General features: G+C 41.7%; 2 protein-coding genes across 4 annotated transcripts in view; one reads left to right on the top strand and one right to left on the bottom strand.

The window, feature by feature from the left end:
* ZNF410 (zinc finger protein 410) overlaps positions 1-27624 on the top strand; it is a 32780-nt gene extending 5156 nt beyond the window's left edge. For 2 of the 3 annotated variants that reach the window (XM_037031107.1, XM_037031109.1), the window contains 11 exons: positions 4807-4994; positions 5933-6068; positions 10739-10957; positions 12511-12702; positions 16649-16799; positions 17271-17452; positions 19983-20072; positions 20532-20657; positions 21405-21545; positions 22979-23106; positions 26835-27624. In XM_037031107.1, the coding sequence (XP_036887002.1) occupies positions 4962-4994; positions 5933-6068; positions 10739-10957; positions 12511-12702; positions 16649-16799; positions 17271-17452; positions 19983-20072; positions 20532-20657; positions 21405-21545; positions 22979-23106; positions 26835-26873 (1437 nt within the window). In that variant the 5' untranslated portion in view covers positions 4807-4961 and the 3' untranslated portion in view covers positions 26874-27624. The remainder of the gene's footprint in view (positions 1-4806; positions 4995-5932; positions 6069-10738; positions 10958-12510; positions 12703-16648; positions 16800-17270; positions 17453-19982; positions 20073-20531; positions 20658-21404; positions 21546-22978; positions 23107-26834) is intronic. The other variant, XM_037031110.1, reaches the window with a different exon arrangement.
* FAM161B (FAM161 centrosomal protein B) overlaps positions 2975-27744 on the bottom strand; it is a 38173-nt gene continuing 13403 nt past the window's right edge. Inside the window, exon 10 of the transcript XR_005064309.1 lies at positions 2975-3006. The gene's annotated coding sequence lies outside the window, so the exon portion shown is untranslated. The remainder of the gene's footprint in view (positions 3007-27744) is intronic.

Below are 27744 nucleotides of genomic sequence, written 5' to 3'. Positions count from 1 at the left end.
CTGGTTGTGGTCTAGTGTGTAGTGTTTTTCTTTGCATATCTCATGTGGGGTGGGGGGAGGGCTGGAGGACAAGATTCAAGTAACCTCAACTTCACCAAAACTCTAGTGATAATTGCTGATGGTTTGTAATATATATTGAAAGCAGATTTATGTCTATGGCTTTATACTTTATGGCTGATTCTATGCTTAACATCTGTATTTTAGACATTTTGAAGGTACTTTCATAGTGTTTTTCAGTCTGTGGAACATAACCTGTTAGTAGCTTGTTAGATCAGTTTATTGCGTTTTATCGTTTATAAAAAGACAGTGCATGAGAATAGGAGAGGTTAGTATTGCTGTATGAAAATAAGTTATTTTTGTGTGCTTCTGTGTGAGTTCTCTGTGCTGAGTTACAATGGAAAGTGTATCTTACTGTAGGTTGCGGCCAGAAGTTTGAAGAGCACTGCTCTGGGAAATTTGGACTCTAATGAAAGGCGGAGTTCCTAACCTTCACAGTGTACTAAGCATATGATAGGCTTACCTGTTTCTTGAGCACCTGTGCAGAACTTTATTTCTGAAGACTTTTATGATTATTTCTGTTGACTAATATAAAAATAATCCTAGGGTATATTTGTTTCATTTCTGCATTTCAGATGACTTTTCTAGGGCCAAGAAGTTGAGTAGCTTGCTTGGGTCTCAACCTAGTCAGAGGCGGAATTTAGATTCCTGCCTTAGAGACCTGTCCTTTTGTTTTTAAAAAACTTATCTCAGTTTCTTTAACTTGTTTAGCAATTCGTATTTTAATGATTTGCTGGCTGATGTTGGGTGTGCTGTAGAAAAAGAATGCAGTTTATCAAACTTTACTTCCCAGGACTTGTTTATTTGGCTAAAAACAGAAGGAGAGTTGTTCTCAGGATGGTCCTGATAATAGAGATGCTGTCGACCTAAATCTGCTTTGCTATTGTTGAATTCTCTGGTTATTTCCAAAACTTTTCAGGGCTCCTTGTTCTATGCTTTGGTCATTGCAAAGGCTTTATTGCCTGCATTCTTTTTAACCTCTGGGCTGACAATGGGCTAACATTCAGTAACAGCAGTGGCAGGGTCAGAGGGTTTCTAAATAACATGTGCTGGACCAAGATTTTTTTTTTAAAGCAGATTAATATACTTTGGTGCTCAGGGAGCCAGGCACATGGTAAAATTTAGTTGTTAGCAAGGGGAGAGGGAGGTAGGGTCTGGGCTTAGACCAGTCCCTGGCTTTCTGAGGCCACTTGATTTTGTAGTGACTCTTCATCTAGAGCCAAGATGCCTTATTTATGATTTGCAGAAAATACGATTTGATGGGTGCGACCTTGGTTGCTGATGATTAAGTGTCATTATCTCTTCTATTATTTATGGAGCTAAATTAGTACATTTTCTATTTAAAAGGAAATGGGGATAAACATTTTGCCTGTCCACCAGTTACAGATACATAATAAAAATGAATAGCCTTGGCTGGATACTTCAGTTGGTTAGAGCATAGCCCCCTTTTGCCAAGGTTCTGAGTTGGATCTCCAGGCAAGGCACATACAAGAATCAACCAATGAATGCCTAAGTAAGCAGAACAACAAATCAATGTCTGTCTATCTGTCTCTCTCTCTCTCAAAATCAATAAATTTTTAAAAAGAACATACAGTAACTGTCCATCTTAAACAACTGTGGAGGCTGTTGGTGACTACTCTGTACACTGCAGTTCTGATCTCTTATCTTAATAGCATGAGAAAGCCTGGGAAGAAATTTCTTGAGACCCATCATTTTATTGAAAATAGCTTCCCTCCGAGTAAGAGCAGTGCCTTTCACTCCAGTGTCATGTAAATTGCGTTTGAAGGAATAACATTACATTGGGACCCCTTCCCCTTCATACACTACTGGTGAGATTTAAGGTGACACAACTACTTTGGAAAACAGCCTGGTATTCCTCGAGATATTAAACATAGAGTTACTGTATGACCTAGCAGTTTTACCCCTAGACACATACAGAAAATATATATGTACACACAAAAACTTGTACTTGAATGTTCATAGCAGCATTATGCATAATAGCCAAACTGTGGAGACAACTGAAGTGTAGAAACAACCCAAATAACCATCAACTGATAATTTGATGGATAAAATATATATCCATACAATGGAATATTACTTGGCAACAAAAAGAAATGAAGTGCTGATGCATGCTACAAAAGGACAAACCTTGGAGACGTCATGCTAAGTGCAAGCAGCCAGGCATAAAAGACCACACATATAATGCCCTTTATAAGAAATGTCCAGGGTAGGTGAATCCACATGGATGGAAGTACATTAATAATTGCCCAGGCCTGGTCAGTGGAGGGTTTGGGAGAAAGTGCGTATGGGCTTGCTTTTTTGGGGTGATGAAAATTTTCTAAATTGTGGTTATGGTTGCATAACTTGTACTCTTTAAATGAGTGCATTGTGTGGTATGGGAATTCTGTCTCAGTGAAGCTGTTATTTAAAGTAGATTTGCATTGCACTTTTTAAAATCTGTTAAGTGGGTAACCGGAACTGGGAATAGAATGGAATTGGATTTGCCACCACACTTAGCTGGTGCTGGGTTAAAGATGAGATCCACACAGTGTGTTTGCCATGGTTCTGAGTGCTCCAGGACAGATTCTTCTGGGGGCAGTCTTCCTGCTCTACCACATCCTACTATTCTCTTCTGTTTATATGGCACATGTACAAACCTCAGATTTGGACGCCAAAATTGTGTGGCTGCACTCAGTTAGAGTATGGGTACCCATTTATTCCAGAAAGTGCTTGTGCTAATTTTTTTAAAGATTTTTATTTATTTATCTTAGAGGGGAAGGGAAGGAGAGAGAGAGAGAGAGAAATATCAATGTATGGTTGCCTCTCGTGCGTCCCCTGCCAGGAACCGGGAACTGGCCTGCAACCCAGGCATGTGCCCTGACTGGGAATCGAACTGTGATCATGTGGTTCGCAGGCCCGCGCTCAATCACTGAGCTACACCAGCCAGGGCTTGTGCTAATTTTTAAGATTATCATTGAAACAAAAACAGTCTTAGGGTGTCTTGGGCCAGCCTTTTGGCATCTCTGGGCCACACTGGAAGAAGAAGAGTTGTCTTGGGCCACATATTAAATACATTGTGACACGTAATCACACACACACACAAATCTCATAGTGTTTTAAGTAAATTTATGATTTTGTGTTGGATCGAATTCACAGCCATCCTGAGCCACATGTGGCTCATGGGACCTAACAAATGTAAAGACAGTAAATAATTGTCTAGTTTCTTAGAGATTTTACAATCCTAGAATCTCAAAATTGGAGGAAGCTTAAGGATAACCTAAATAAACATGTGGTAATTTCTTGGCTTCTTGAAATGAGCTGGAATCAGGGGAAAGGGATTCTGAAACTGTGATTCCAGATCAAACTTAGAGGGTTGTAGTCACTGTTTACGCCAACTACTCATGCCAACCTGCTCTGTGGGTGGCAATCTGGCTCTGTAGTTTAGTAACTTGGGCAAGTGATGTAAGGGGCCTTAGGTAAAGGCCCCTCTGTAAAGAGGGGGATGGATAAACCACATTGAGCTATTTATAGTGCTTGACTAAAAAAATGTATGTGAAAGGAAAAGTTGGGGATTTATGGTACTTTATGTGGGAACCTCAAAGGTTTTTTACAAAATCTCGTAATTTTTTTATGATGGAAAATACGGATTTCTGGCGGCTAACAAGAGGGAGAGGGAGGAACTATTAGGGCAGTAACATTTACTCAGGTACTTCTCAATGCTCTCTTTATAGAGTGAGCCTGTCTTATTCTAACTTTTCGCTTTACCTTGGTGTTAATCGAAAATTCCCAACCTGGGTACATTTTACACTGTATGACCATTTTAAAAGTGTTTAATAGTGCTTACAATTTCAGCAACAATTGTATGAAATAAAGTTAAATCATTTGCCAAGGTCCTGGGGGGGAAAAAGGTATAAGAAAGTAAGAATTTAAATTATGGGGAGAAAACAGTTCCATCAGGGTCCTGAGAGTACTGCTTTTAGGAAACACTGTTCAAATTTTGACTGACTGTACAACTACTTTTTAGAAAATTGAGAAAAAAAATAAGTCATACAGGCCTGCCACCCAAACTATCATAGCTTTGTGAATTTCTCTTACTTTTTCATTTCTGTATTTTAACTAGTTTTAATATTGGCAAATGTGTGACTTTGTATTTTGTTTTTGTAATTTGTCATTGGCATTTTTCTTTGTTGTTGTTGCATTGTTTTCATAACCATATTTTTAGTGACATAACTTAATGAACATTTCTAATTGCTGGGTATAATTTAATCAGTGGTCCCCAATTGTTGAATATATATGCATATTTACATGTTGCTTGCAGTTATTTATTATTGCAGATGGTAAGATGAAATTCTTTGGAGATGTAAATTTTCCCACGTTTGAGACCTTTTCTTCAGATTAGTAGAAGTAGAAATTGTATCAATGTATCAATGTATCACTACATCAATGTATCACTTTTTATGTGCTTTGATACCCATTGGATTTGTTCTGTTTTCAGACAAATGTTTTAAGCCAAATTCTTTCTTTGCTTGTTTGTTGTGGATATACAGGCATGGGCAAAAGTAGGTTTACAGTTGCTTGTGTGGGAAAAGACATGCAGGTTATGATTATTAAAATAGCTTTATTAACTCAAAAGAAGGTTGCAACTGTAACCTTTTGCCACACCTGTATAAAGAAGACTTTGTTTATTTAGCTGCATTTTCCCTCTACACTTAATTGTCTCTCTTTCTCCCTTTTTTTCCCCTATTTTAGGCTACATTGATTACCCACCCACCCAACACAGCATCTTACAGGAAAAGTGTAGCGTTTCCTAGAGGAATATGAGCATAAACAGGAAGGTGTCGTTGACTCTGAATTAAAATTTTAACCCGTCCCCCGAACAGCTACAGGATTTGGAAGCTGAATCAATGTTATCAGATGAGTTAGAGTCCAAACCAGAGGTGAGCCCCTCAGCCTGTGTCTTTCCTTTTGGCGGGTCATGTTGCGGAGTTTGTCCTTAGTCTGGGGTCAGCTTTTCTGTAACAGGCCAGAGAGTAAAGTTTAGTCTTTGTGGGATATATTATTTTGAATTTAACTACTGGTTTATTATTTTTCTGTTACTAAGTGCTTTTTCAAAGATTTAAGAATTCCATTTTACCTCTTATGACTTTTAATATTTGTTATTTAAATAAATGTAAAATTATATGTCTAGATAATTATATGACAAACTTGTGGCATATATATGTAATGTGTGTATATGTATGTAAATATTTACTATCGCAAACCATCTTTTTATTAATTTTGCAGATATCTGAAAGTATTTTTTAATGTAATTAGAGGACTTAACCATTTTTAATTTTTTTAATTTTAATTTAAGTGTATCTGTGTTACATAATGGAAAGGTCACTGAGTTTGAAATCAAATTACTTAACTTTGAAGACTGACACTGCTTCTAACAAGTCTTATGACTGTAGAAAAGCCATTTAGTGTCTTCAGCTTGGTTCCTGGTCTTTAGAGTGCATGTCCGAGCTCCCTGGTTACAGCGAGGGTTAGAGGAGCCGGTACACGGAAGGCGCTTTATAAAAATGTAATCAGTACAACGCGGTTGAATTTTCAGTAGCCATCATTAAAAAATAATTATTTTTATCATTTCTTTGTTTGGTGGAAGATAACAGAGGTTAAATTAATTATGTAATTCAACCTTTCTCTAGAGCAGATGTCTTGATAAAAATAACTTTAAATTTTATTTGTTATTAATCTAATTTTTAAATGAATATGGCTAGGACTAGTGAACGATTAAGACTTAATCACATCATCAACTTCTGGTAAATGCAGAGGTTTATATCCACTTCTAACAACTTGTGTTTCTCAATGTTGTTTCCCCTCCCTCTCCCCCCAGCTCCTGGTACAGTTTGTTCAGAATACATCCATCCCATTGGGACAGGGGCTAGTAGAATCAGAAGCTAAAGATATTACTTGTTTGTCCCTCCTTCCGGTGACTGAGGCTTCAGAATGCAGTCAGCTGATATTACCAGGTAACGCTTAAGATCACTACAGGTAAAATAAGTGAGTCATAAGAACTTAGCCTATTCTATGGTACCGGGGTCACGGGATAATGGATTTTATAACTGACTGGTGGAAACCAAACATTGGAATCATGGAGGAAAAGGAGCTTCGGAGTCCTAAGTTCTTTGGTAGTTTATGCCATACGAGTGGGTATGATAAGCCATAGAGTGTGAGCCTGAGAAGAAAAGAAGGCTCAGGTAGATGCCCGGGAACTCCCTGTTCAAGGTACAGGGTAGGGCAGGAGAGCCTGTAAGGAGGGTAAGGAGGGGAGAAGGAAAGGCTAGAGGAGTATGAGGAATACTGCATTGAGTACAGACATGGAACCCAAGGCCATAGTCAGTGAGTCAGATGTTCCTAAGAGGCCCACCGAGGGAGGGTCAACAAGGCCACTGCTGACCTTAGTGGGGCCCGTTCCGTGGAAAGGGGGTGGAAGGCCAGGCGGCAGTGGGTTGAGATACTAGTGTAAGATGAGTATAGGTATCTACACTTTGTGAAGACTCTGCTGCTGTTATGGGGAGGAAAAAGAGAGGGATGTAAGATAGATGAGAGAATTCTCTTCTCAGATTTGAATAACTTAAGGGTGGTGGAGGACTTCTGGCGGAGATGGAGGCGTAGGTGGAAACACTGTGCCTCCCCACACAACCAAGTTTAAAGACAACAAAGTTTTAGTAACAAAAACGCAACCAAAACACGGAAAATTGAACTATATGGAAGTCCGACAACAACGAACCATTCAGCCAGACCGGTAAGAGGGGCGGAGCCAGCAGTTGGCAGAGCAGGGTTGTGCAGGAAAACTCACCAGACTGACCCATGCGCGAGGTTGCAACAAGCAGACCCAGTGAGGGCGCAGGGCGGCAGGCTGACCGCAGTCACACATTTGCACGCAGATAAACCAGGTGAAGGAGTGAGCAGTGAGGTAGACCGCACAGGCCCCAGCGGTGGGAAGCAGCAGAGGGGGCCACTATTGCCCCTCTCTGACCCCGCCCCCACATACAGCTCACAACCCAGCGACTGAGTTGCCCTGCCCTGGTGAACACCTAGGGCTCTGCCCCTCATACATAACAGGCGCGAACAGATCAGAACGTTATGGTTCAAGAAGAACTCAAGCCCCAGAGCCAATAACTCTAAACAACCAAGAAATAGCCAACCTGTCAGATGCACAGTTCAAAATACTGGTGATCAGGACGCTCACAGAACTGGTTGATTTTAGTCACAAATTAGAGGAACAAATGAAGGCTAAACTAATTGAAATGAAGAAAAATGCACAGGAAAACAATAGTGATGGGAAGGAAACTGGGACTCAAATCAAGGGAGTGGACCAGAAGGAAGAAAAAAATGACCAAACAGAAGAGTATGAAGAAACAAGAATTCAAAAAAATGAGAGGCTTAGGAACCTTCAGGACATCTTTAAATGTTCCAACATCTGAATTATAGGGGTACCAGAAGGGGAAGAGAAAAACGAATAAGTGGAAAACTTATTTGAACGAATAATAAAGGAGAACTTCCCAAATCTGGCAAAGGCAATACACTTCCAGGAAGTCCAGGAAGCCCCAAAGAAGGAAGTCCAGAGAGTCCCAAAGAAGTTGGACCCAAGGAGGAACACACCAAGGCACATCATAATTACATTACCCAAGATTAAAAATAAGGAGAGAGTCTTAAAAGCAGCACGAGAAAAGGGGACAGTCACCTACAAAGGAGTTCCCATCAGACTGTTAGCTGATTTCTCAAAAGAGACCTTACGGGCAAGAAGGGGCTGGAAAGAAGTATTCCAGGTCATGAAATCCAAAGACCTACAGCCAAGATTGCTTTATCCAGCAAAACTTTCATTTAGAATGGAAGGACAGATAAAGTGCTTCTCTGATAAGATCAAATTCAAGGAGTTCAACATCACCAAGCCCTTGTATGAAATGTTAAAGGGACTTATCTAAGAAAAAGAAGATAAAAAATATGAACAGTGAAAGGACAGCAAACTCACAGTTACTAACAACCACACCTAAAACAAAAGCAAACTAAGAGGACAGATAGATCAGGAGTGGAACCATAGAAACGAAGAACACATGGAGGGTTAGCAACAGGGGAGTGGGAGGAGGAAAAGGGGAGAGAAGGTACAGAGAATAAGTAGCATAGACAGTAGGTAGAAAATAGACAGGGAAGGGCAAGAATAGTGGGGGAAATATAGAATCTAAAGAACTTGAGACACGTGGACATTAACGGGAGGGGAATGGTGGGGGAGGGGGTGTGTAGGGTGGAGGGGAATGAAGGGGGGGAATAGGACAACTATAATGGCATAATCAATAAAATATATTTAAAAATAAAAACTATGTGGAAGAAAGAAAAACTTAAGCATGGCTTAATGCTGGAAGGAAAGAGCCAGTCAGAGAAGCTGCAGATCCGCAGTGCGGGTGGTTGCTGGGGAGGCTTCAGGAGAAGGAGCACGCCGTGGAGCGCTTTGGGTGGGAAGAGGGGAGCCCTGTCACTCGACTGCTGTCAAAGAGAACGCTGCTTTTAGATGCAGTGATTTTCTTTCAGGTCCTTGTTTTAAAATTTGGAATATTAATGTTAAATCCAGGGAGGATCAGTGTCAACCTGTTGGTGACAAATTATTTGTTATAAAGTCTTCTGGTCACTGTCTTCTAGTGGCCTTTTTTCTTTGAGTTTTCAAGTGACTTTAAAATCTACTTAAATGTGTCCCCTGGCTGGTGTAGCTCAGTGGATTGAGCGCGGGCCTGCGAACCAGATGATAGTGGTTTGATTCCCAGTCAGGGCACGTGCCTGGGTTGCAGGCCAGTTCCCAGCGGGGGACACACGAGAGGCAACTGTACATTGATATTTCTCTCCCTCTCTCCTTCCCTTCCCCTCTAAAGGTAAATAAATAAAATCTTTAAAAAATGTATAAAGATTCAAGAAGGGCAGATATTATAAACCAACGAATGTTGACTTAAGGCTTCCCCGAGTAGCTCCTTGTTTTTCCACACTTTCCCCTCTTAATTCCCATTTTTTTTACTAGTGTATTGGGAGTCTTTCTGGGTACTTGGAATTTTCAATATGAGAAAATTTCCATGTGCCAATAAATTTTGATCTTCATTAGGCTTTTTCCATAACTTTTCTCTCCCAATTTTAATTCATTGAATAAATATTTAACAATAATAAAGGAAATAAAAACAAATACAAAAGCATCTATCTTCTCTTTCACATTACCTTCTTTTAGTTTTGATTTAAAACATTTTGAGAACCAATAGATAATAACTCATGTACTCACCTCCCAGCTCATAAAATACAGTATGACAGTAGCAAATGTGTCTGCACATACCTCCCTAATCGCATCCCCCCCCCTTAAGTGTGTGTGTCTCGTTCCACTCATGGCCTCAGTGCTTTCTTTCCCTCGGGGTGTGTGGTAGATACAGAGAAGTACAAAACCATAAGGAGGATACACATTGAAGAGTTACTGCTGTGAAGGGGACACCTGCCACTTACTCAAGAAGTAGAACACTGCCAGCTCCTAAGCCCTCCATGGGCTCCTCCCTGATAACCACAAGCTCCGTTGTCCCGTAGGTCCCGTAGGTCCCCACCGTCCTTAACTTTTGAGACAATTTTTTGTTAGCAAGTTTCCAGTAACCGCCCAAGTCTAAGTAATACAGTTCAATTTTAGCTGTTTTTGGACTTTACGTTAGTGGAGTTGTGTGCATGTATGTTGTACTTTTTTTCCACTCTGTTTTTGTGAGGTTCATCCTTGTGGGTAGCTGTGGTTTGTTTGGTTTCATGAGCGCACCACAGTTGCATGCTGCTGTTGATGGATATTTGGTTATTTTTCCAGTGTTGCTCTGTGATAAACTGTGTCTCTATGAACTTTTTAAAATTTTTTTTGCAGTAAAATATACATAAAATGTATAATTTTAACGAGTTAAAAATCTAACTAGTTCTATAGCATCAAGTACATTTACATTGTTTTATAACTTCATTGGGCTCTGAAATGGCCATGCTGTCCCTAGGCTTCCACTTTTATTCCTATGATCTTGTCTATTATCCTCTTAAAATAGGAAAGAAAAGTTTGTCTGTATTTGATAAAGATGAACCCCTGAAAATATGCAGTGCACCATAGTGCAGTTCCTCGTCGTATTGCAACCAAAACCTCTGTAAACCCATGTCCTCCCTGACAGTAAAATTAGAGAGTATCTGATCATTTCTTTGCCTCCAGTGTAAACCCAGACTGCAATGAAATGGATCGATGATTCCATAAAATTTTGGTTTTTTCCCAGGCTGTATTTTTCTTTTTCCTTTAATGACTCACCAGAACTGTTGCGTGCATAATGTGAAAATTAAAGGAAGTGATCTCTCCCCAAGAAACAAGTTGAAATTCAGATTGCATTCTTAAGTTCATATTCACTGTGTAACCATACTTTTCAATCAGAAAGTGCTGACTTCTGGCCTTGCTAGGACAAAGGTCTGTAAGTGCAAATGGGGATTTGGGCCTGCTTCCTGTTAGAACTCTGTGTTCTTTTCTGAGGCAAATTTGTGTTTATAAAATGAAAATGCTGTCTGTTCCTGTAAGGATGTTAGGTTCTAGGGGATGTTTAAGGGTACCAGGTGAGATCTTTGGAGGTAGGTGCTTCCTAAGTCTGTGGTGTTTTCTATTTGCTAGATGATGCTCCAAATCATACTAACTCCTCCAAGGAGGTCCCTTCTTCAGCTGTGCTGAGAAGCCTGCAGGTGAATGTGGGCCCAGACGGAGAGGAGACAAGGGCTCAGACTGTACAGAAGTCCCCAGAGTTTTTATCCACCCCAGAGTCTCCTAGCTTGTTGCAAGACCTACAACCAAGTGATAGCACTTCCTTTATTCTTCTTAACCTAACAAGAGCAGGTAATTTTTATCCTTTTCTGAACTCTGCTCACGCTTAAAATGGAATGAAGCTTTATTATTATATTATTTTGGAGGATTGATGTAGTCTGGTGACCAGTTCAGTGTGGAGAGAGAGAGCGGGTGGACTCCAGGATGACTCAGAAGTCTCTGGTTTGGTAAATGAGGTGGTGTTGGTCACCGGGATAGTGAACGCAGAAAGAACAGGGCCCGGGGGGATGATTAGTTCCTGTGATGTTGAAATGTGGGAGGGATATGCAGGAGGAGGTGTCCTTTAGAGATAGGAACAGAAGTCCAGGGTTCTAGAGAGGTCTGGCAAGAAATAAGTAGTTTTGGTGCTTATCAGCACTCAGGAAATGTATGAAACAGTGAGTAAGATTCTTTGGTTCAGGAATACTCTAGAACAGCGGTCCCCACCTTTTTGGCACCAGGGTTTAGTTTCATGGAAGACAGTCCTTCCATGGACCGGAGTTGGGGGATAGTTTTGGGATGGTTCAAGGTCACCTCCCGCTGTGTGGTGGGTTCCTAATAGGCCTGAAGGGGTACCAATCTGTGGCCTGGAAGTTGGGGGACCCTGGTCTAGAACATAAACAGAAAAGTAGGCAAATCTGGGACCCTGAAAAAAAAGCCAAAGATTTATGAGAGTAACAGAAAAGCGAGAAGGAGTTGCTAGAGAGGGATGAAGAAACCAGAATGACAATGGTGGTTACTGGAGGGAAAGGGGTGGGAGGAGGTAGTAAAGGGTAAAGGGGTCAATGCACAGTGATGGAAGGACTCGGTGAACACACAGTGCAACGTACTGACGCTGTTTTCCAGAACTGTGCACTTGAAACCTTTATAATTTTATTAACCAGTGTCACCCTAATAAATTTAATAAAGAACAATGTGAGTGATGTGGGGCAAGCCAAGGGAGAAAAACATTTTAAAGAAGGAAAGGTACTGAATCATGCCAAATCCTTCAGAACGGGCTGGTGAGGTGAGGATGGGAAGTGTGTGGCTGGTGGCCTTGGTGAGTGCAGCGGTTTTGCAGCAGCCGAGGTGGAGGCCAGGGTTAGAGAGATGGGGAGTAGATGGCAGGGGAGAAGGTGGGTGTGCAAGGTGGAAGTTCCACTTGTTCAAGAAAGTTGACTTTGAAGGGACAGCTAGAGAAGTACTTAGGACTTTCTATTCTTTAAAAAAATAAACAAAGATGGGAGAGATGGGAGAGACTTGAGCATGACAGATTTAAAGGCTATAAGGGAGGCTGTAAGCTGGCCAGTAGAGACAGGAGACAGCTGAAGGAGACTTGCAGGGATAACGGAAGGATAGGGTGGGGTGAGGGTTCACCTGGTTGCCAGGAAGGACGGCTGTGCCTGTGAAAAAGAAGGAGGTAAGATAAAGACAAGCTGGTGGGCCGGGAGTGGAAAGGCGGTAACCTAATCTGGTATGAGAACTGAAACTTGAGGTGAGAGGTGAAGGTCTGGGATAGCTAGAGCAGGACACACAGGGTTTCTGTGCCAGGGGCAATGAAAGGGTTACTTGATGGCTAACTTTCATGTATCCTCTTGTTCTTCCAGGCCTGAGCTCTTCAGCCGAGCACCTAGTATTTGTGCAAGATGAGGCCGAGGATTCAGGGAATGATTTCCTCTCCGGTGAGAGCGCGGACAGTAGCATTCCCTGGTTCCTCCGGGTTCAGGAGTTGGCCCATGACAGTTTGATCGCTGCTACTCGTGCACAGCTGGCAAAGAATGCAAAAACCAGCAGCAATGGTGAGAGCCCTGCGGTGTTTTCCAGTATTCTGTGCAGAGATTTTGGTAATGCAGTGGTTATATTTTGAGTTCTGTTTTTCTGAAACTAAATTGCTCCTCGTGACATTTTATCAATTAGCCATGAGGTCTGTAGTGTTGAGTTCAGCATGTCTGTACTACTTCCTCTCCTACTGTCCTCTGTCCAGGGATTTTCAAAGTGTGGTCCTGGATTGTCACATCATGGAGGAACTTAGCAGTGCAGGTGCTCAGGCCCTGTCCTCAATCAGACACTTGCCATCTTTTAGGGAGAAGCCCTGTTGGTGGTTGTGATGGATGTTAGGGCTTGAGGGCCATGGCTTTGTGTAGCCACTCCCAGACATCTGCAGAGCCTTTGCTGTGTAGAATGCCTGTAACTCTCTTTTGTAAATAAGATGAAGTGTGAAGGTTACGGAGGCAAAAGAAGGGCTCTCGGAGCTTAGGAGAGAGAAAGGGAAAGGTATAAAGTACCTCGGGGGAGGAGAAGGGGAGGAGCAAGGCACTGGCATGCTCCCAGGAGGAGAGCGCCTGCCATAGTACTCCGTTTTAGATTTGCTGCTGTATTTTCTCATTAATCTGTAATGATTAAGGTTATTGTGTTGGTCAAAAGTTATTTTTTTCTGGACTGTGGCTCTAGCAGTGCTTAGTTGTCTTTAACTTAATTCGAAACAATTTTGTTAGATTGTATTGTGACAGCTGTTACATCAGCATACACTTAAAACAAACTTACCAAAATTGGTGGATTTTTGTGCAGCCATTTTAATGTTAAATATGGAATAAGATACAGAGCATTTCAGTGTGTTATGTTTATTATTTCAAGAAAGGCAACTGAAATGCAAAAAAAAGAAAGAATTGTGCAGTGGACGGAGAAGGTGCTATGACAGATCGAATGTGTCAGAAGGGGTTTGCAAAGTTTTGTGGTACTCTTGACATTTTGGCCAAGTAATTCTTTGCTGTGGGGCTGTCTTACACCTTGGAAGATGTTTAGCAGTACCCTGCTCTCTACCCACTAGAAGCCAATAGCAGGAGATAGCTGACACACTCAGAATATCCAAATCAATAAAGTTACTAATGAAAGTGAAAAATGTGTCTCTTATTTGATGGAAAAAGCTGACCAGACTTTCTGGCCAATCCAGTAGTACTGTATTTGCCCGAGAGAAGCAGTGTAGGGAGGGAACTTGGGATTTAGATTCTAGGGGCCCGAGATCTGTCTCTGGTGCCATCTTTTACTAGCTCCTTGTCTGGGGAGTATAACCTCCCTTAGCTTAAGTTTTCTCACGTTTAGAGCGAAGAGGTCAGATAGCTTACCTGACTGGGTTGTTACAGAGATTAAATAAGATTCTATCTGTGAAATCAGCAAAGCATTGTATGGGTGTTTTTGTTGCTACCTAACAACTACCTGAGGCACTTGAATATAAGGTGAGTCCAAATATATGATAATCTTCCATTTCCCAGTGAAATGATTCCCTAAAAGCCTTTTTGGGGGCTGTGATTTATAAACTTTTAGGCATGTAGATAAAACTGAACATTGTAAATTGCTATGTGAGAATTTTATTTTGGTTACACATTTTAAATTATATGGAACATATTAATTTGATGTTGCTTTTTACACACTAACATGTAATGTAATGAAATGGTTTCACTCAATATTTGAATACATTTAAACAAATATCTTTATCATTACTAAAGCCACTTTGTGAGTCCTGTAGCACAGTTCATAAAAGCAAATCATCTTGCCCTGGCTGGGTGGCTCAGTTGGTTGGAGTGTTGTCCCATATACCAAAAGGTTGTGGGTTTACTTCCCAGTTAGGACACATACCTAGGTTGTGAGTTCGATCCCCAGTTAGAGCATATGCAGGAGGCAAACCAGTTGATGTTTCTCTCTCTCTCTCTGCCCCCCCCTTACCCCCCACCCCCACCCCCTGCTCTCTAAAATCAATAAGCCTATCCTCAGGTGAGGATTTAAAATTTTTTTAATGCAAATCAGCTTCACATCCATCTAAGTTTATTGAGATATAAAAATACTTTAATTTTGCATTCAGTGCTTGTATCAGGGGTCAGCGAAGGTCCATGGACCAAATACACACCTGTGTCTGTAAATTGCAGTTTAACACTAGCATGCCAGTTAGTTCTGTAAATTGTCTATTATGGCAACTACCATGGCAAAGTTCAGTAGTTGTGGCAGACCATATAGCCCTCAGAGTAAAAAATATTTACTGTGTGGCCTTTACACAAAAAGTTTACTGATCCCTGCTCTGTATGACACCCAAATGCAAAAAGTGCCCCCATAACTCTAAGACCTTTGAGGTGTTTACAGTTGTTATTCAACTTCTGCAGTATTTCAGCTTCTGTGGTTTCTTTGTTTGGACAAAGAAAGAAATGGTTTGGACCAGCTTTTTAATGTTTGGACCAGTTGATTCTGTGACCTGAATATCCAAAACTGTCATTGGTTGAATTCATTTTAAAGCTAATTTGTCTTCTGCACACAGTACTTTTTTTCCAAAAGCACAGTAGTTGAGGGAGCACCCCTTTAGTGAGTGATTTGATAAGGACTCAAACACAAGACCACTTGCTCTTTTTGGTGGGGTTTTCTTCTGCTTCAGATTTTATCAGTGTTCTCATTGTATCTACAGAAGTGAATGCACAAAGCCCCACTGTCTCTGGTTAAATCTCGCATTAGCGAGGGGTTTCTACAGATCTTTCAGTAGAAATTAATTTGGTGGAACTTTAGAATTTGGGAATTTCCTTTACAGTGTATGGTGTTTAAATTTTACCTATGTACAGATACTACTTTTTCAATTAAACAGAAAAATTGTGGAACAATTATTTTAAAAGAAACATATCAACTAACAGAGGGGATCTCATATTTTACTTGGACCTTGGAGCAGCTAGTTTTATGACTAATGTTTGATTAAGTACAGCAAGGAGGATGTAGGGCCGGCAGGAGGAGAGTCGGCTTAATAGATGGGACAGGCGCTGCTCAGCTGTCGGTTCCGGGGAGTGTGGCAGCTACAACTTCATGTGCCCAAATCTTGGCTTTTGAGGGAAAGTTGGAAGTTAAATTTTATTCCCAGGGTATAAGTGGGAAGATAAACTATACATGCCTATAGCAGAATTAAATGAATGCTTTTCTGTATCGATGTCCAACTGTGTCAGAAACAAAATGAGAGAAAAAGAGTAACAACTGCTACTGTGGAATTTATGTACATTTTTAATTAACTGATTTATTTAAATTTAAGGGAGGTACCACACTATATGCTTCTCTCCTCCCCTCCGTTTATTCTGTTGAACAGAAAACTTCAGTAGGTGTTATCTCTCACGTTTTGCAGTGTGGTTAGAAATTTAAAGGTCTGCTGAGTGTTCGCATTCTTTATTTTGTGACTGAAGAGGGGTGGCACAGGACATTGGAAGGTGGTTCATACGCTCTAGAATGACAGGCACATTCAAATTGACTTCTGGAGATAGAAATCTAAGAATCCCATCTACAAAAGAACTTAACTGCTGTAAGCCCCGAACTAAGCCGGAATGCCTATTTCTGCTTTAAATACAAGATTTTGTTACCTGGAACTTCAAGTCAGCTTCTCTAGTGCTCTGCTCTGGGCGTTGATATACTTGTTCTCCCACCAATCTGTAATGCAAAATAGGTTTAACTCTGCTTTCTGATATGAAACCAAAGAACGGACATTTGTACTTTTGCCAAAGAGGCCTAGTGTTGTGCAACAGAGCGTGATGGCTTTGGGGCTTCTCTGGAGTAGAGGGGTGGGGTGTAGAGCACCCTCATTTCTTTTGGTCAGTGGGTCAGAGATTTGGGGAAGATGAAGGTGGGTGTTGATCATTGGTCACTAGGAATAAAATAGAGGAGCTTTTATTGTTTGAACCAAAGTACCTGAGCAGGGTCATTTCCTGGATTACAAATATGTGACTCTCATAGGAGAAAACGTCCACCTCGGTTCTGGTGATGGGCAGCCCAAAGATTCTGGGCCCCTTCCTCAAGTGGAAAAGAGGCTCAAGTGCACAGTGGAAGGCTGCGACCGGACGTTCGTGTGGCCAGCGCACTTTAAGTACCACCTCAAAACCCACCGGTGAGCAAATCCAAGGTTCCAGCACGCTGGTGCTTCCAGAGGGACTCATACCCATGATTTGACAGACTGAAGGCTAGCAGGGGCTGCCGCTCTTTTGTGGTTAAGATGTCTTTTGTTCTCTAGTAGAAAGGTCTTCATTGTCTCATCTCATTCTTGACATACATTTAATAAGACATTTGCACCTATGTGAGCTGCAGCAAGAGTTCCCAAATTGCATTATAATTCCAATTTCTTAGAGAATGTAAAAGAATGATTCATAAACTTGGGCCCCACCCTAAACCTATGGAATCCATACTGTATTTTGAGAAGAAGGGCCAGGGCATCTGCAGTTTTAACAAACCTCAGGTAATTTCAGTATATACAGGTTGGGGATTTACTAACTGCCCCAGGAGTCAATAGGGGCTTTGACTTGTCCTCTCCAGCAGTAAATGTGTTCAAGTATTGTTGCTCATGCAGGTTTTTTTTTTCCAGGAATGACCGCTCCTTCATATGCCCTGCAGAAGGTTGTGGGAAGAGTTTCTATGTGCTGCAGAGGCTGAAGGTGCACATGAGGACCCACAACGGAGAGAAGCCCTTTGTGTGCCCTGAGTCCAGCTGTGGTAAGCAGTTCACCACAGCTGGGAATCTGAAGAACCACCTGCGGATCCACACAGGTGTGTGCAACCCCATCATTGACATGATGAGATATTGACCGCATAAGCCTTGCCAGATACCTTTGAACACTGCACAATTTGGGGCAGTAACTCTGAGTCACAGAAGCCTTACAGAGCCCGTGCTAGGCACTGAATAGGGTAAAGTGGGGAGAGATACAAAAGCTGAGATATAATCCCTGACTTTGAGGAGTTTGCTTTCTTGTTAAAACTTCACAACATGAGAAACAGAGTAGAAAAGTGACTTGTTCTGGGTCAAACAGCGTGTTAATATTAAAGCAGCAGAATAAAAACACCCTGACTCATAGTCTGAGAAGGAGACCTGAGGGGATGACTGAAGGGGAGGGCGATCTTCTAAGCTCCAAGCCAGCTGACTCTGCACAGGCTGAGTTTCTTGCCAGAGCTCAATCAGACCTCTGCCTCAGGGTATGTAACTGTTCTTCTCTGCTTTCTCGCCACTTCCTTTGTCTCTGCCTTGTTCATTCTTACATAGCTAAAATAACAGCAGGTACAATTCAAGGACATTTAAAAAGTAAAATCCAAACCAAAGCCACATTTGTTCCAGGCTTGATTTCTTCTAGATTGACATTATCACTGGCTCTGTTTTAGGACAGAATAGTGGTGTTCTCACCTCCTCCTTTAGATGAATTAATTTGTTTAAGGACTGATTGATTATTTAGAGAGAGAATCATCGACTTCTTGTTCCACTTATTTATGCATTCAGTTTGTTTCTTGTGTGTGCCCTGCCTGGATATTGAGCCTGCAGTCTCAGTATACCAGGACAGTGCTCCAACTGAATTACCCGGCCAAGGGGCTCAGCAGTTTCTTGAAAGAGTAAACTATACTTGCTTCAAGAAAGCAGTTTGAATAAAAGAACAAGTAAAACATCTAACTGAACAGATTAAGAAAGAAGTTCGTGTGGCCAGTAAAGCTCAGCATGCCTTATTGTCAATTGCAGTGATCTTTTCATCCCTGTGCTACTCATCATCCTTGTAGCATTTCAGAACACTGAACATCTTAAAATGCTTTCTTTTACTTCAGAGGATAACCTGACTTTCTCTCTTCATTCTAACTCTTACTAACAAGTAAGAATGTCTTGTTAGTAAGACATTGTTCATTCTTATTCATTCTAACAAGTTGTCCCTTGTTAATCTTCTAATTGTTCATCAGTTTCACCTGGCTGGTGTGGTTTAGTGGATTGAGACCTGGCCTGCAAACTGAAGAGTCCCCTGTTCGATTCCCCCCTGTTCGATTCCCAGTCAGGGCACATGCCTGGGTTGAGGACCAGGTCCCCAGTAGGAGGCACACGAGAAGCAAGCACACATTGATGTTTCTCTCCCTCTTTCTCCCTCCCTCCCCTTCTTTCAAAAAATAAAATAAATCTTTTTTAAAAAATAAAAATAAGTGTTAAGACAAAAGATTCTACTACCACCCCTATTTACAAGGATCTTAGGAGCTCTCTGTCAAGAACCAGAAATAGAGACATATCTCTTATTATTTCAGTTTTGGCATTTCTCCACTGACCTCAGGTACTCTTAAGTCGCAAGGCTCTGCTTGTGCCTGAAATTTCCTTCCTTCCTTGTCATCTTTTAAGACCAGCTTAAATTCAGCTTAAAAAAAAAAAGATCATAGAGTCCCTCCCCTTTCTAAATTCTAAAACCCCTTTTTGTACAAGACTTTTTGTTAAATTTATTTACATTTATCTTTCTCACACTAGTCTGAGACCCTTAGAGGACAGACGCTGCATCTGATTATTTTCACTTTCTATTTTGAAGTAATTACAGACATACAGGAAGTTGCAAAAATAGTACAAGGAGTTCTGTGTGTGCTTTTCCCAGTGTCCCCAGAGAGCGATGTCTTATGCAGTTGTAGTACAATATCAAACCCTGGTTGGCCTTCCTCAGTTTTTACCATTCATGTTTGAGTTTTAAAATAACAGAGTAATATTGTAGGAAAAATTACAGAAAAGCAAAAAGAGAAAAATAAATTATTCATAGTACTACTGTTAGTATATCTACTTTTAACATACTGTTACAGATTTTTTGTGTACCTCTGACTAAATATGTTTTCATTTGTTTTATGAAATGAGAATATATATAATACCTACTTGATAACCTTTAAAAATGTGTATTTTTAAATGGATCTAGAAACTGCTTCTTAAAGAGAATTTATATATGGTAAAAAAAGTCTGGCAGCATAAATTACACACTATTAATCTTGATACCCCAGAGGGGCTGGGGTCCCTGAAAACGTTAGGTCAGTGCAGTCGGGGGTCAGCTCTGGAGCCAGGAGGGAGGCGGAAGTGTGATGCCCAGAGGCAGCTCCCGTGAGAGGAAAGGGCAGCACTCTCCACCTGGTCGGTGTATTCTGGGAGGTCGTGGAGAGTGACGTTGGGCAGATAGCCCAGGTGGAATTATATATAGTGTGAATTTATCAAACTGGAGTAAGTCACTGGAAACAGAAAATGATTGATGGGAGAAGAAAGTGACAGTTCCTCAGAAGTCTGAGTCTTTATCTCACGTTCTCCTTCTAGGAGAGAAGCCTTTCCTTTGTGAAGCACAGGGATGTGGTCGCTCCTTTGCTGAATATTCTAGCCTCCGAAAGCATTTGGTGGTTCACTCAGGTACTCAGACCATGGTGCAGAAGAGCCAAGTGAGAATGTTGAAAGCTGTGAGAATGGTAGCAGGAAATAGGATAAGGGGATATTATGAGCTTGGGGTTGAAGTCCTTGAGTGTGGTAAGTGTCTTAGAGGTGCAGGGAAGGCTGATCTGAGCGCGGAAGTAAATACTCTTTGTGGTCTTACACCAAAGATGTTTTGTGAAGGCAGCAGTGCAGTGGGTCTGGAACAGTTGGGGGGCTGGGAACAATGAGCATGCTGAGCCTTTCTGGTGACTTTTCTGGCTTCTTCCATGTACTGAAGGTTGAAAGGCGGGGGAAAGGTAGTGAGTGGGAGAAGGAGCAGCCTCTTAGGATTAATTTAACATTCCATGGGCTTCTCCATCTAGGTCTTGAGTCCATTTTCTTGTTGTCAGAAATGTACTTATCTTTTTGGCTCTCCTGTCTTACCATGGCCTGTTTCAGGAGAGAAGCCTCATCAGTGTCAAGTCTGTGGGAAGACCTTCTCTCAAAGTGGGAGCAGGAACGTGCACATGAGAAAGCATCACTTGCAGCTGGGAGCAGCTGGGAGTCAAGAGCAGGAGCAAACTGGTGAGGAGAGGGTGCGGTGGAGGGCTGTGTCTTCCTGCCAGATAACGGGGCTGCCTGGTTGTCTGGAAATTTTCTGATTCTATTTTGGGTAGGGACCTGGTCTCATTTAATGGGCTAGTGGTTTCCAAACGTAACTGTATGGTAAAATCCTCTGCAGGCTTTTCAAACATATATATTCATATTGCTTGTCTACTCTTCCCCCCAAACAGAACAAAACCAAACCTGATAAACGAGATTATTTGGAAGTAAGATCCCAGAACCTGTTTTTTTTAAAACGCCCTCAGTGAGCTGGGTGGTGACTAGTGCTGGTCCACGCGCCAGCATCTGAGTGTCACTGCGATAGAGACTCTGCGTGACAGGAGTTTCAGTGTTTACTTATACTTATCAGTCATGCCTCCCTTTTTACCCTAACTTAAGTTCGATAGCACTTTTTATTATTACACCTTTGCTGTGTCTTTCCTTAACCAATTATTTCATTCCAAATGACTATTTCTCAGGAACCATCCACCTCATTTCATATGCGTATTATCCAGATGCTGATCACAAGCAAGGATGTTGATCCGTGAGGCTCAACCCTCCCCATCTAGGCTTACTCTTCCTTCCAAACGTAGGTGAAATAGGAGGTGGTATCCAAGATACAGGTTAATTTTTAGTTCTGAAAGAAAAGGCCAGCTTCCTGTGAAAGAAAATGGGGACCAGGCACAGCCTGAACTGCTGTATGTCTCTCACGTCCTGTTTTCTCTGCAGCCGAGTCACTTATGGGCAGTGGTTTGCTTGAAGAGGCTTCAGTACCCAGTAAAAGCCTGGTGTCTGTGAACTCCCAGCCCAGCCTTGGTGGAGAGTCACTGAACCTACCAAATACCAATTCTATCCTAGGAGTTGATGATGGTAAGAGTTTTAACTCTCCTTTATTTGGGGAAAATGGGCTGTGACTAGAGACTAAGGAATGGGGTTGTCTCCAGAATGAGGTTTTAATTTCATTTTTTATGAGTAGCTGTGGTGTGATTTAGCAGCATTAGTGTTCTTTGTCTCTGGGTGGATAAGTGAATTTGTTAAAAAAAAATCATTGAGAAGATGGGGTAACAATAAAATAAAGAGAAAGATTTTTAAGAAAAAAATTATGCATAATCCTAGCGTATTAGCCCAACTATTTCTATCTTTCCTATTGCAGTTATGGAAGAACTTAACTTTTAAAACATTTAAACAGAACATAACCAGGTTTTACAGAGGAGATATAAAGCAATTTCTCCATACCTTCAAAAGCCATATCTTCTGGAGAAAAGAAAGGGCTCTCTAGGAAACAGTTGCTCCTCTCTGGTATAGAAATGTCACCCAAGTTACACAGGCCAGGCCCTCTTCTCTGAAAAACCTAACAGGTGAGGTCAGCATGCATTTATTCAGTGCCTACTCTGTGCCTGGCACCGTGGGAAAGATGAAAGTAGAAGACAGGGCCCTTAAAATCTTGTTGAGAAGTTAAAACTTAACAAACGGGTAACAAGATTGAGTGAACAGAAGGTAGTATATAAGCAAACATTAAATTACCTGGTATAGTTCGGAAGAGCAATTTAAGCTGAAGAGCCCCTAAAAGAAATTTAAATTTATTTGAGGGATAAGTGGTTTATATAGAAACTATTGTCAAAAGATCTTCATGGTGAGCCCGCTAATGAACATTTAGTAAGTATGAGATCTACATTTTAGTTACTCATGTCCCGCTCAGTCAGTTTGGGGCATAAGGGGCCACATTTGTGTACCTTCTGCGTGACGCCAACAGAGCCAAGCTCTACAACTTAAGGCTCCTCTGTTCCATGAATGACACTAGTGGTCGATTGAAGCGTGAGGCACAGAAATTGCCCAGCGGTCCTCTGCCCAGCGGAAGGAAGAAGGTCTCGTGGAAGGAGGGGACTCTGAGTAGGAACTTTGCAGCTAGGTTTAGTTCTTGACCTGCACAGAGCGTGCTGTCGGTGTCATTGGCGGCTGCTTTCAGGGTCAGCTCTGGTTTCCTGATGCGCCATCCGAGCAGCTTGTGCCCTGTTTCAATCCAGTTAACAGTGATGAAGCCGCATTACTCTCAATTGGTGTATTGAAAAGTGACCAGCTCCTGTACCAGGATTTTTTGCCAGTTCTTCCCATCCCCTTTTTGTAATACTTTCCAAATTCACTGATAATGATTATCAGATAAGAATGAATTTGGAGTAAATACAGAAACATGGGATTCAGTTTTTCAGGGACCAGTTTTAAAATTCTTAATAGAGGCTTGATAATTCAAGTAGGTATAGGTGTGGATTCACTTTTCATTGAAACGTTTTTCTGTTGCTTCACAGAGGTGCTTGCTGAAGGATCCCCACGCCCCCTGTCCTCAGTGCCTGATGTGACACACCACTTGGTGACCATGCAGCCAGGGAGGCAGTCATACGAGGTTTCTGTCCTAACGGCTGTAAATCCACAGGAGGTAAAACTGTCTCTGGCCCTTATTTTGGTCCTGTGGACACTAATGTGGAGAGTGATTGGGAATCTAGTTTAGAGGATTTGCAAAATTCTCTAATTTCAGTTTCCTGGAAATTTGGAATAGACTATCTTCTTTTAAGCACAGTACGAGTCTGGCTTTGAAAGGAGCTTAAGTGATGGGGTTTCCTGAATTGTGGGCCTGGTCTCTCAGCTTCAATTTTCTGTATTCACATGTCTTAGTGAATTTCTGCTCCTGTTGTTTCCTGCCTTGCTATGAGATGAGTTTGCTTTCATTTTTATGAGGAAAATAACATCCTGGGACTAAGTGGTTCTTAAGTAAAAAGGTAGTAACAAAATCATTTTGAAAAATTATTGTTCATTTTTGTAGGGTTATATGTCTAGGAGATATCAGGCTGACCCAACTGGGCATATAGAACTGTGTTCATCGACTTACTGAATGAGAACTATCATCTAAATTAAAAAGTGGTTTTAAGATGTGTTATTAGAGACCAAAGCTGAGATCATCCGCATTCTTGTATTTCTAATTACTATGAACAGATGCAAAAGTGGGACAGTGAAGAAGGCTGACGGGGGGCGGGGGGGGGGGAAATTGATTCATTTGAAATACATTGTTGGAGAAAAGCTCTTGTGGATACCCTGGACCACCAGAAAGATGAGCAAGAGGGCCCTAGAGCAAATTAAGCCTGAAACATTGACAAAACTGAACCTGTCCTACCTCACACACATCGTGGGAAGACAGGGCCCTTTGGGAAAGACATTAATGCTGGGGAAATAGAAGGCAGGAGGAAAATATGACACGGACTGACTGCATGAAAGAAGCCATGGACATGAGGCTACAGGAGCTGAGCAGGGCTGGTGAGGACAGGAGGTCATGGACCTCGCTCATTCATAGGGCCACCAGGGGTTGGAGCCCACTCATGTGACACATGTCCTTCGGTTCCTTTCTAAGTTACTTTCTCCTGATTATTGCTTTGGAGCATGTCCCCAGTTTCTCTTGAACCTAGGCTCGTAGGTCATAGGATTGACTTCGGAGTGTCCTTGTCTAGATGATGCCAAATCACACTCTCAGGCAGACATGGGAACACAGGCCACCAAAACTCAGCCTCATTCACCCCAGGAGGACACCAAGGGCCCATCTAGGGCCCTAAGTAACTATTTCATAGTGGGAGTCATAGTGGGAGCCCCAGACACTTAATAGAAAAATATTATCAACACAAAGTGGAAAGTGCTGCCCTTAGATGTAGCTAAAAATACTGTCCTATCATTTTTCCTTATGGGTGCTTGTATATTTATAAACACACATCTGTCTTTCCTTTACTATTACCATTATTATCTTCCTCTTATAACACATTTCCACTGCTCACCCCCTCCTTTTCCTTGTTAAAGTAGGCCAATCACATTCTGTGATATACTGGGTTGGCCAAAAAGGTTTTGTTTTTTTTCCGTGAGATGCCTCTAGTAGCACTTTGTCTTTAACTTCATACAAAACAGTTTTGTTAGATTGTATTGTGGCAGCTGTCATATCAGTGTGCATTTTAAAAACACATAAAAATTAGTGAATTTGGGAGTAGCCATTTTAATATGGAATGTAGAAGAAAATAAGCAACATTTTCAGCATATTATGCTTTATTATTTCAAGAAAGGTAAAAACAAAGTGAAATGCAGAAAAAGATTTGTGCAGTGTTATCAAGAGGTGCTATAGTTGACTGAAGGTGTCATGGTGGTTTGCGAAGTTTTGTGCTGGAGATTTCTCACTGGATGATGCTTCTTCTGGTTGGGTAGACCATTTTAAGTTGATAGCAATCAAATTGAGACATTAATCAAAACAATCAACATTATACCATGTGTAGATAGCCAGTATACTCAAAATATCCAAATCAATAAGGTTATTGGCAAAAATGAAAAATGTGCCCTTTTATTTTAGGGAAAAAACCACATGAACTCTTTGGCCAATCCAGTACCTTCATTGTTTTCAAGCTGTAAGTCCCTCAAGGCTCCAGCCTTAGTCCTCTTCCTCATCCAGGGTCTAGGTGCCAACTGATCATTCCTCCAGTGAGTGAGGAGTGTTGATTCCCTGGGGACTCGCAGATGCTGGAGAAGGATCAGGGGATTTGCAGCCCTTAAAACGACACATGCCCCTTCCAAATTCTGGTTTTCTGGGTTGCCACGCATTATATATTGACCTGTAAGAATCTACTGATGCACTGATCGGACTCCTGTAAATTTGCTCTAAAAATAAAAATAACATGAAGACTGTCGCAGAATAACCAAATCAAGTATAAGACATTTTCATGGAAAATATATCAAAACCACATCTTATTCAGATGGTTCAAACTGGACAATTTCCGTTTTCCCTCTGTGTTGCTAGGTCTCCCAAGAGTCAGAGGATTCTCGTTGTGCAGGCCCACTCAGACCCCTGGGTTTTTAGATCTCCTGCTGACTGAAGGTCATCCCAGATGGGGTCCCATGTCATCTTGAGTTCACGTTCGAGAATTCGAGAAGCAGTATAAGTGATTGCCAGCTAACTTGACTATATCTTAGAATGTTTCCCAGATAAAACAAAGAGAAACACAAATGACAAATTCAATAACATTTCTCATAAAGGGACATTGCTAAGTTTTAGTTAAACATCTGTCTTGGCCTAGATTAAAAACACCATTCTTACATACCTAGCACACAGCATCAAATGAAATCTGGTATCTTTAAATTTTGTTTAAATGTCTTTATATTCTATACTATTAAATTCTGCCTAAATTACTTTCATCCAAGTGAAAGTAATTCATTGAGATCACCAAGTATATACATCTCCTGCTCAAGAATTTATCTGATTAGATTTGAATAAGCCCAGTTTGTATTCTGAATTTCACTGTATTATTCCCATCTCATTTTCTTTGCATAATTAAGTGGAACCCAGTTTCGTTTATCATTGTACAAAACCACCTCTTAGCAGACCACCTTGAGTGTGGAGGAGACCGTCATCTTAGCTGCCACCCTGCTGCAGTCCCTCGGGCTTGTCCCCCTTTGTCACAGGAAGGGTATCCTTTAAGCCAGGGTGTCACACTCCTTTTCACCAGGGGCCACATCAGCCTTGAGGTTGCTTTAAAGAGCCGAATGTAATTGTAGGACTGTATAAATGTAACTACTCCTTAATAATTAAGCAAGAGCTCAGCACTGCCACCAGGTAGAAACAAGGTGCCAGGCCGGATAAAACAGGGTGGAGGCCGGATTCGGCCCACGGGCCTTGTGTTTGCCACCTGTGCTCTAAGCCCAGGGACTCCCTGAATTTCTTCTGAGTGGGGTCTGGTTCTCAGGTAGAACTCTTTGGGAATAACCTTCTAAGTCCTTTTCACTTCTTCTTGAACTTGCAGTCTGTGCTTGGCCTAACACTGACTGACAGGATTCTTGGTTTTACCATTTCTGAGTGCCCTGTAAGTTAAAGATTCCCCTGTCACTGACCAGTGAATACATGACTGCGCACACCATGGTTTGGTTTATAGACTCAGGGTATTTCATTGCCATAGTGAAAATGACAGCATCCGGAAGTGTCCACAGTGCTGTCTCGAGGCCGGTATATTCCTGTCTCTCAAGATGTCCTTGACTTAAACCCTGCAGTGTGTCCCTTACTCCCACTCATAAACCTTTTACTTAGTATGACTTATTTTTCTTTTATTTAGTGGTGGCCTATTCCAGATTTCTCTTGCTCTTTTACAGTTACTAAACCAAGGAGATTTAACTGAAAGACGGACATGAGCCTGGGTGCTGAATCCTGGAAGAGCAGCTGTACCTGAGCCCAGAGTACACACCGTGGGAACGGCTGCTTCGGGCGCACGGTCTGCCAGAACCCAAGTGAACCTGCGAATGACGAGACCCTGCTTCCTCCTCTGGCGTCTTCCCTGGCGTAGAAGGTGAATACAGGAGAGCTGCTCTTCAGACTCATCTGGTCCGGGAAAGGGAGAGAGCAGTGGATGTGGGCTGGTAACTGTACCTGCCTGACTTCCCACTGCAGTTTTGGGATGGACTTCTTCCGGAAATGAACTTGATTACATGTTGGCTGACGTTTCCCTGTATAACTGTTGAGGTTTTCCAATGAAGAGCTTTCATCCCAGACTGAGCTGTGTTTTCACACAGATGAACTGAGTCCTGCCACCAACCGTAAAACTTCACCAAGAAGTTGAGCTTTCCAGATGCCTTGTTGCTTTGGAGAAGGGAGTGGTGTCGGTTCTGTTGTGACACCCTCCCTTTAGCAACCTGAGTAAGAGACTCTCGCCACTGGGCTGCAAAAAAATAAATAAATTACTTGAATCCCTACTTGGCCCAGTATGAGGTACTGTCGTGTCCCGTACCCCTCTATGTGGTCACTTTCCTTTCTTTGTTTATGGAACATACAGTAGCATGTTTAAAAGGGTTTGGTTTTTTTTTTTTGGTTTTTGTTTTTAAGTTAAAAAAATCACAATTCAGAGCTTCAGTTGCTTTCCCTTTAATAAACAAAACAGCCCAGTCAGTTCTCTGGCTTCTCGTTTCAGACAGTTTGTTTTATTAGCAAAGAGATTAAGAAATAGTTCCATCTTCCCCTTTAGGGTGAGGTAGTGATGTGCGCTCAGGATCCCATGCAGGTGACCCT

This window comes from Sturnira hondurensis, unplaced genomic scaffold (assembly GCF_014824575.4).
Source record: "Sturnira hondurensis isolate 20B ecotype Veracruz unplaced genomic scaffold, ASM1482457v3 Scaffold0021143, whole genome shotgun sequence".
NCBI classification, from domain to species: Eukaryota; Metazoa; Chordata; class Mammalia; order Chiroptera; family Phyllostomidae; genus Sturnira; species Sturnira hondurensis.
The sequence above is the reverse complement of the archived record's forward strand: the minus strand, read 5'-3'. Positions and strand labels throughout refer to the sequence as shown.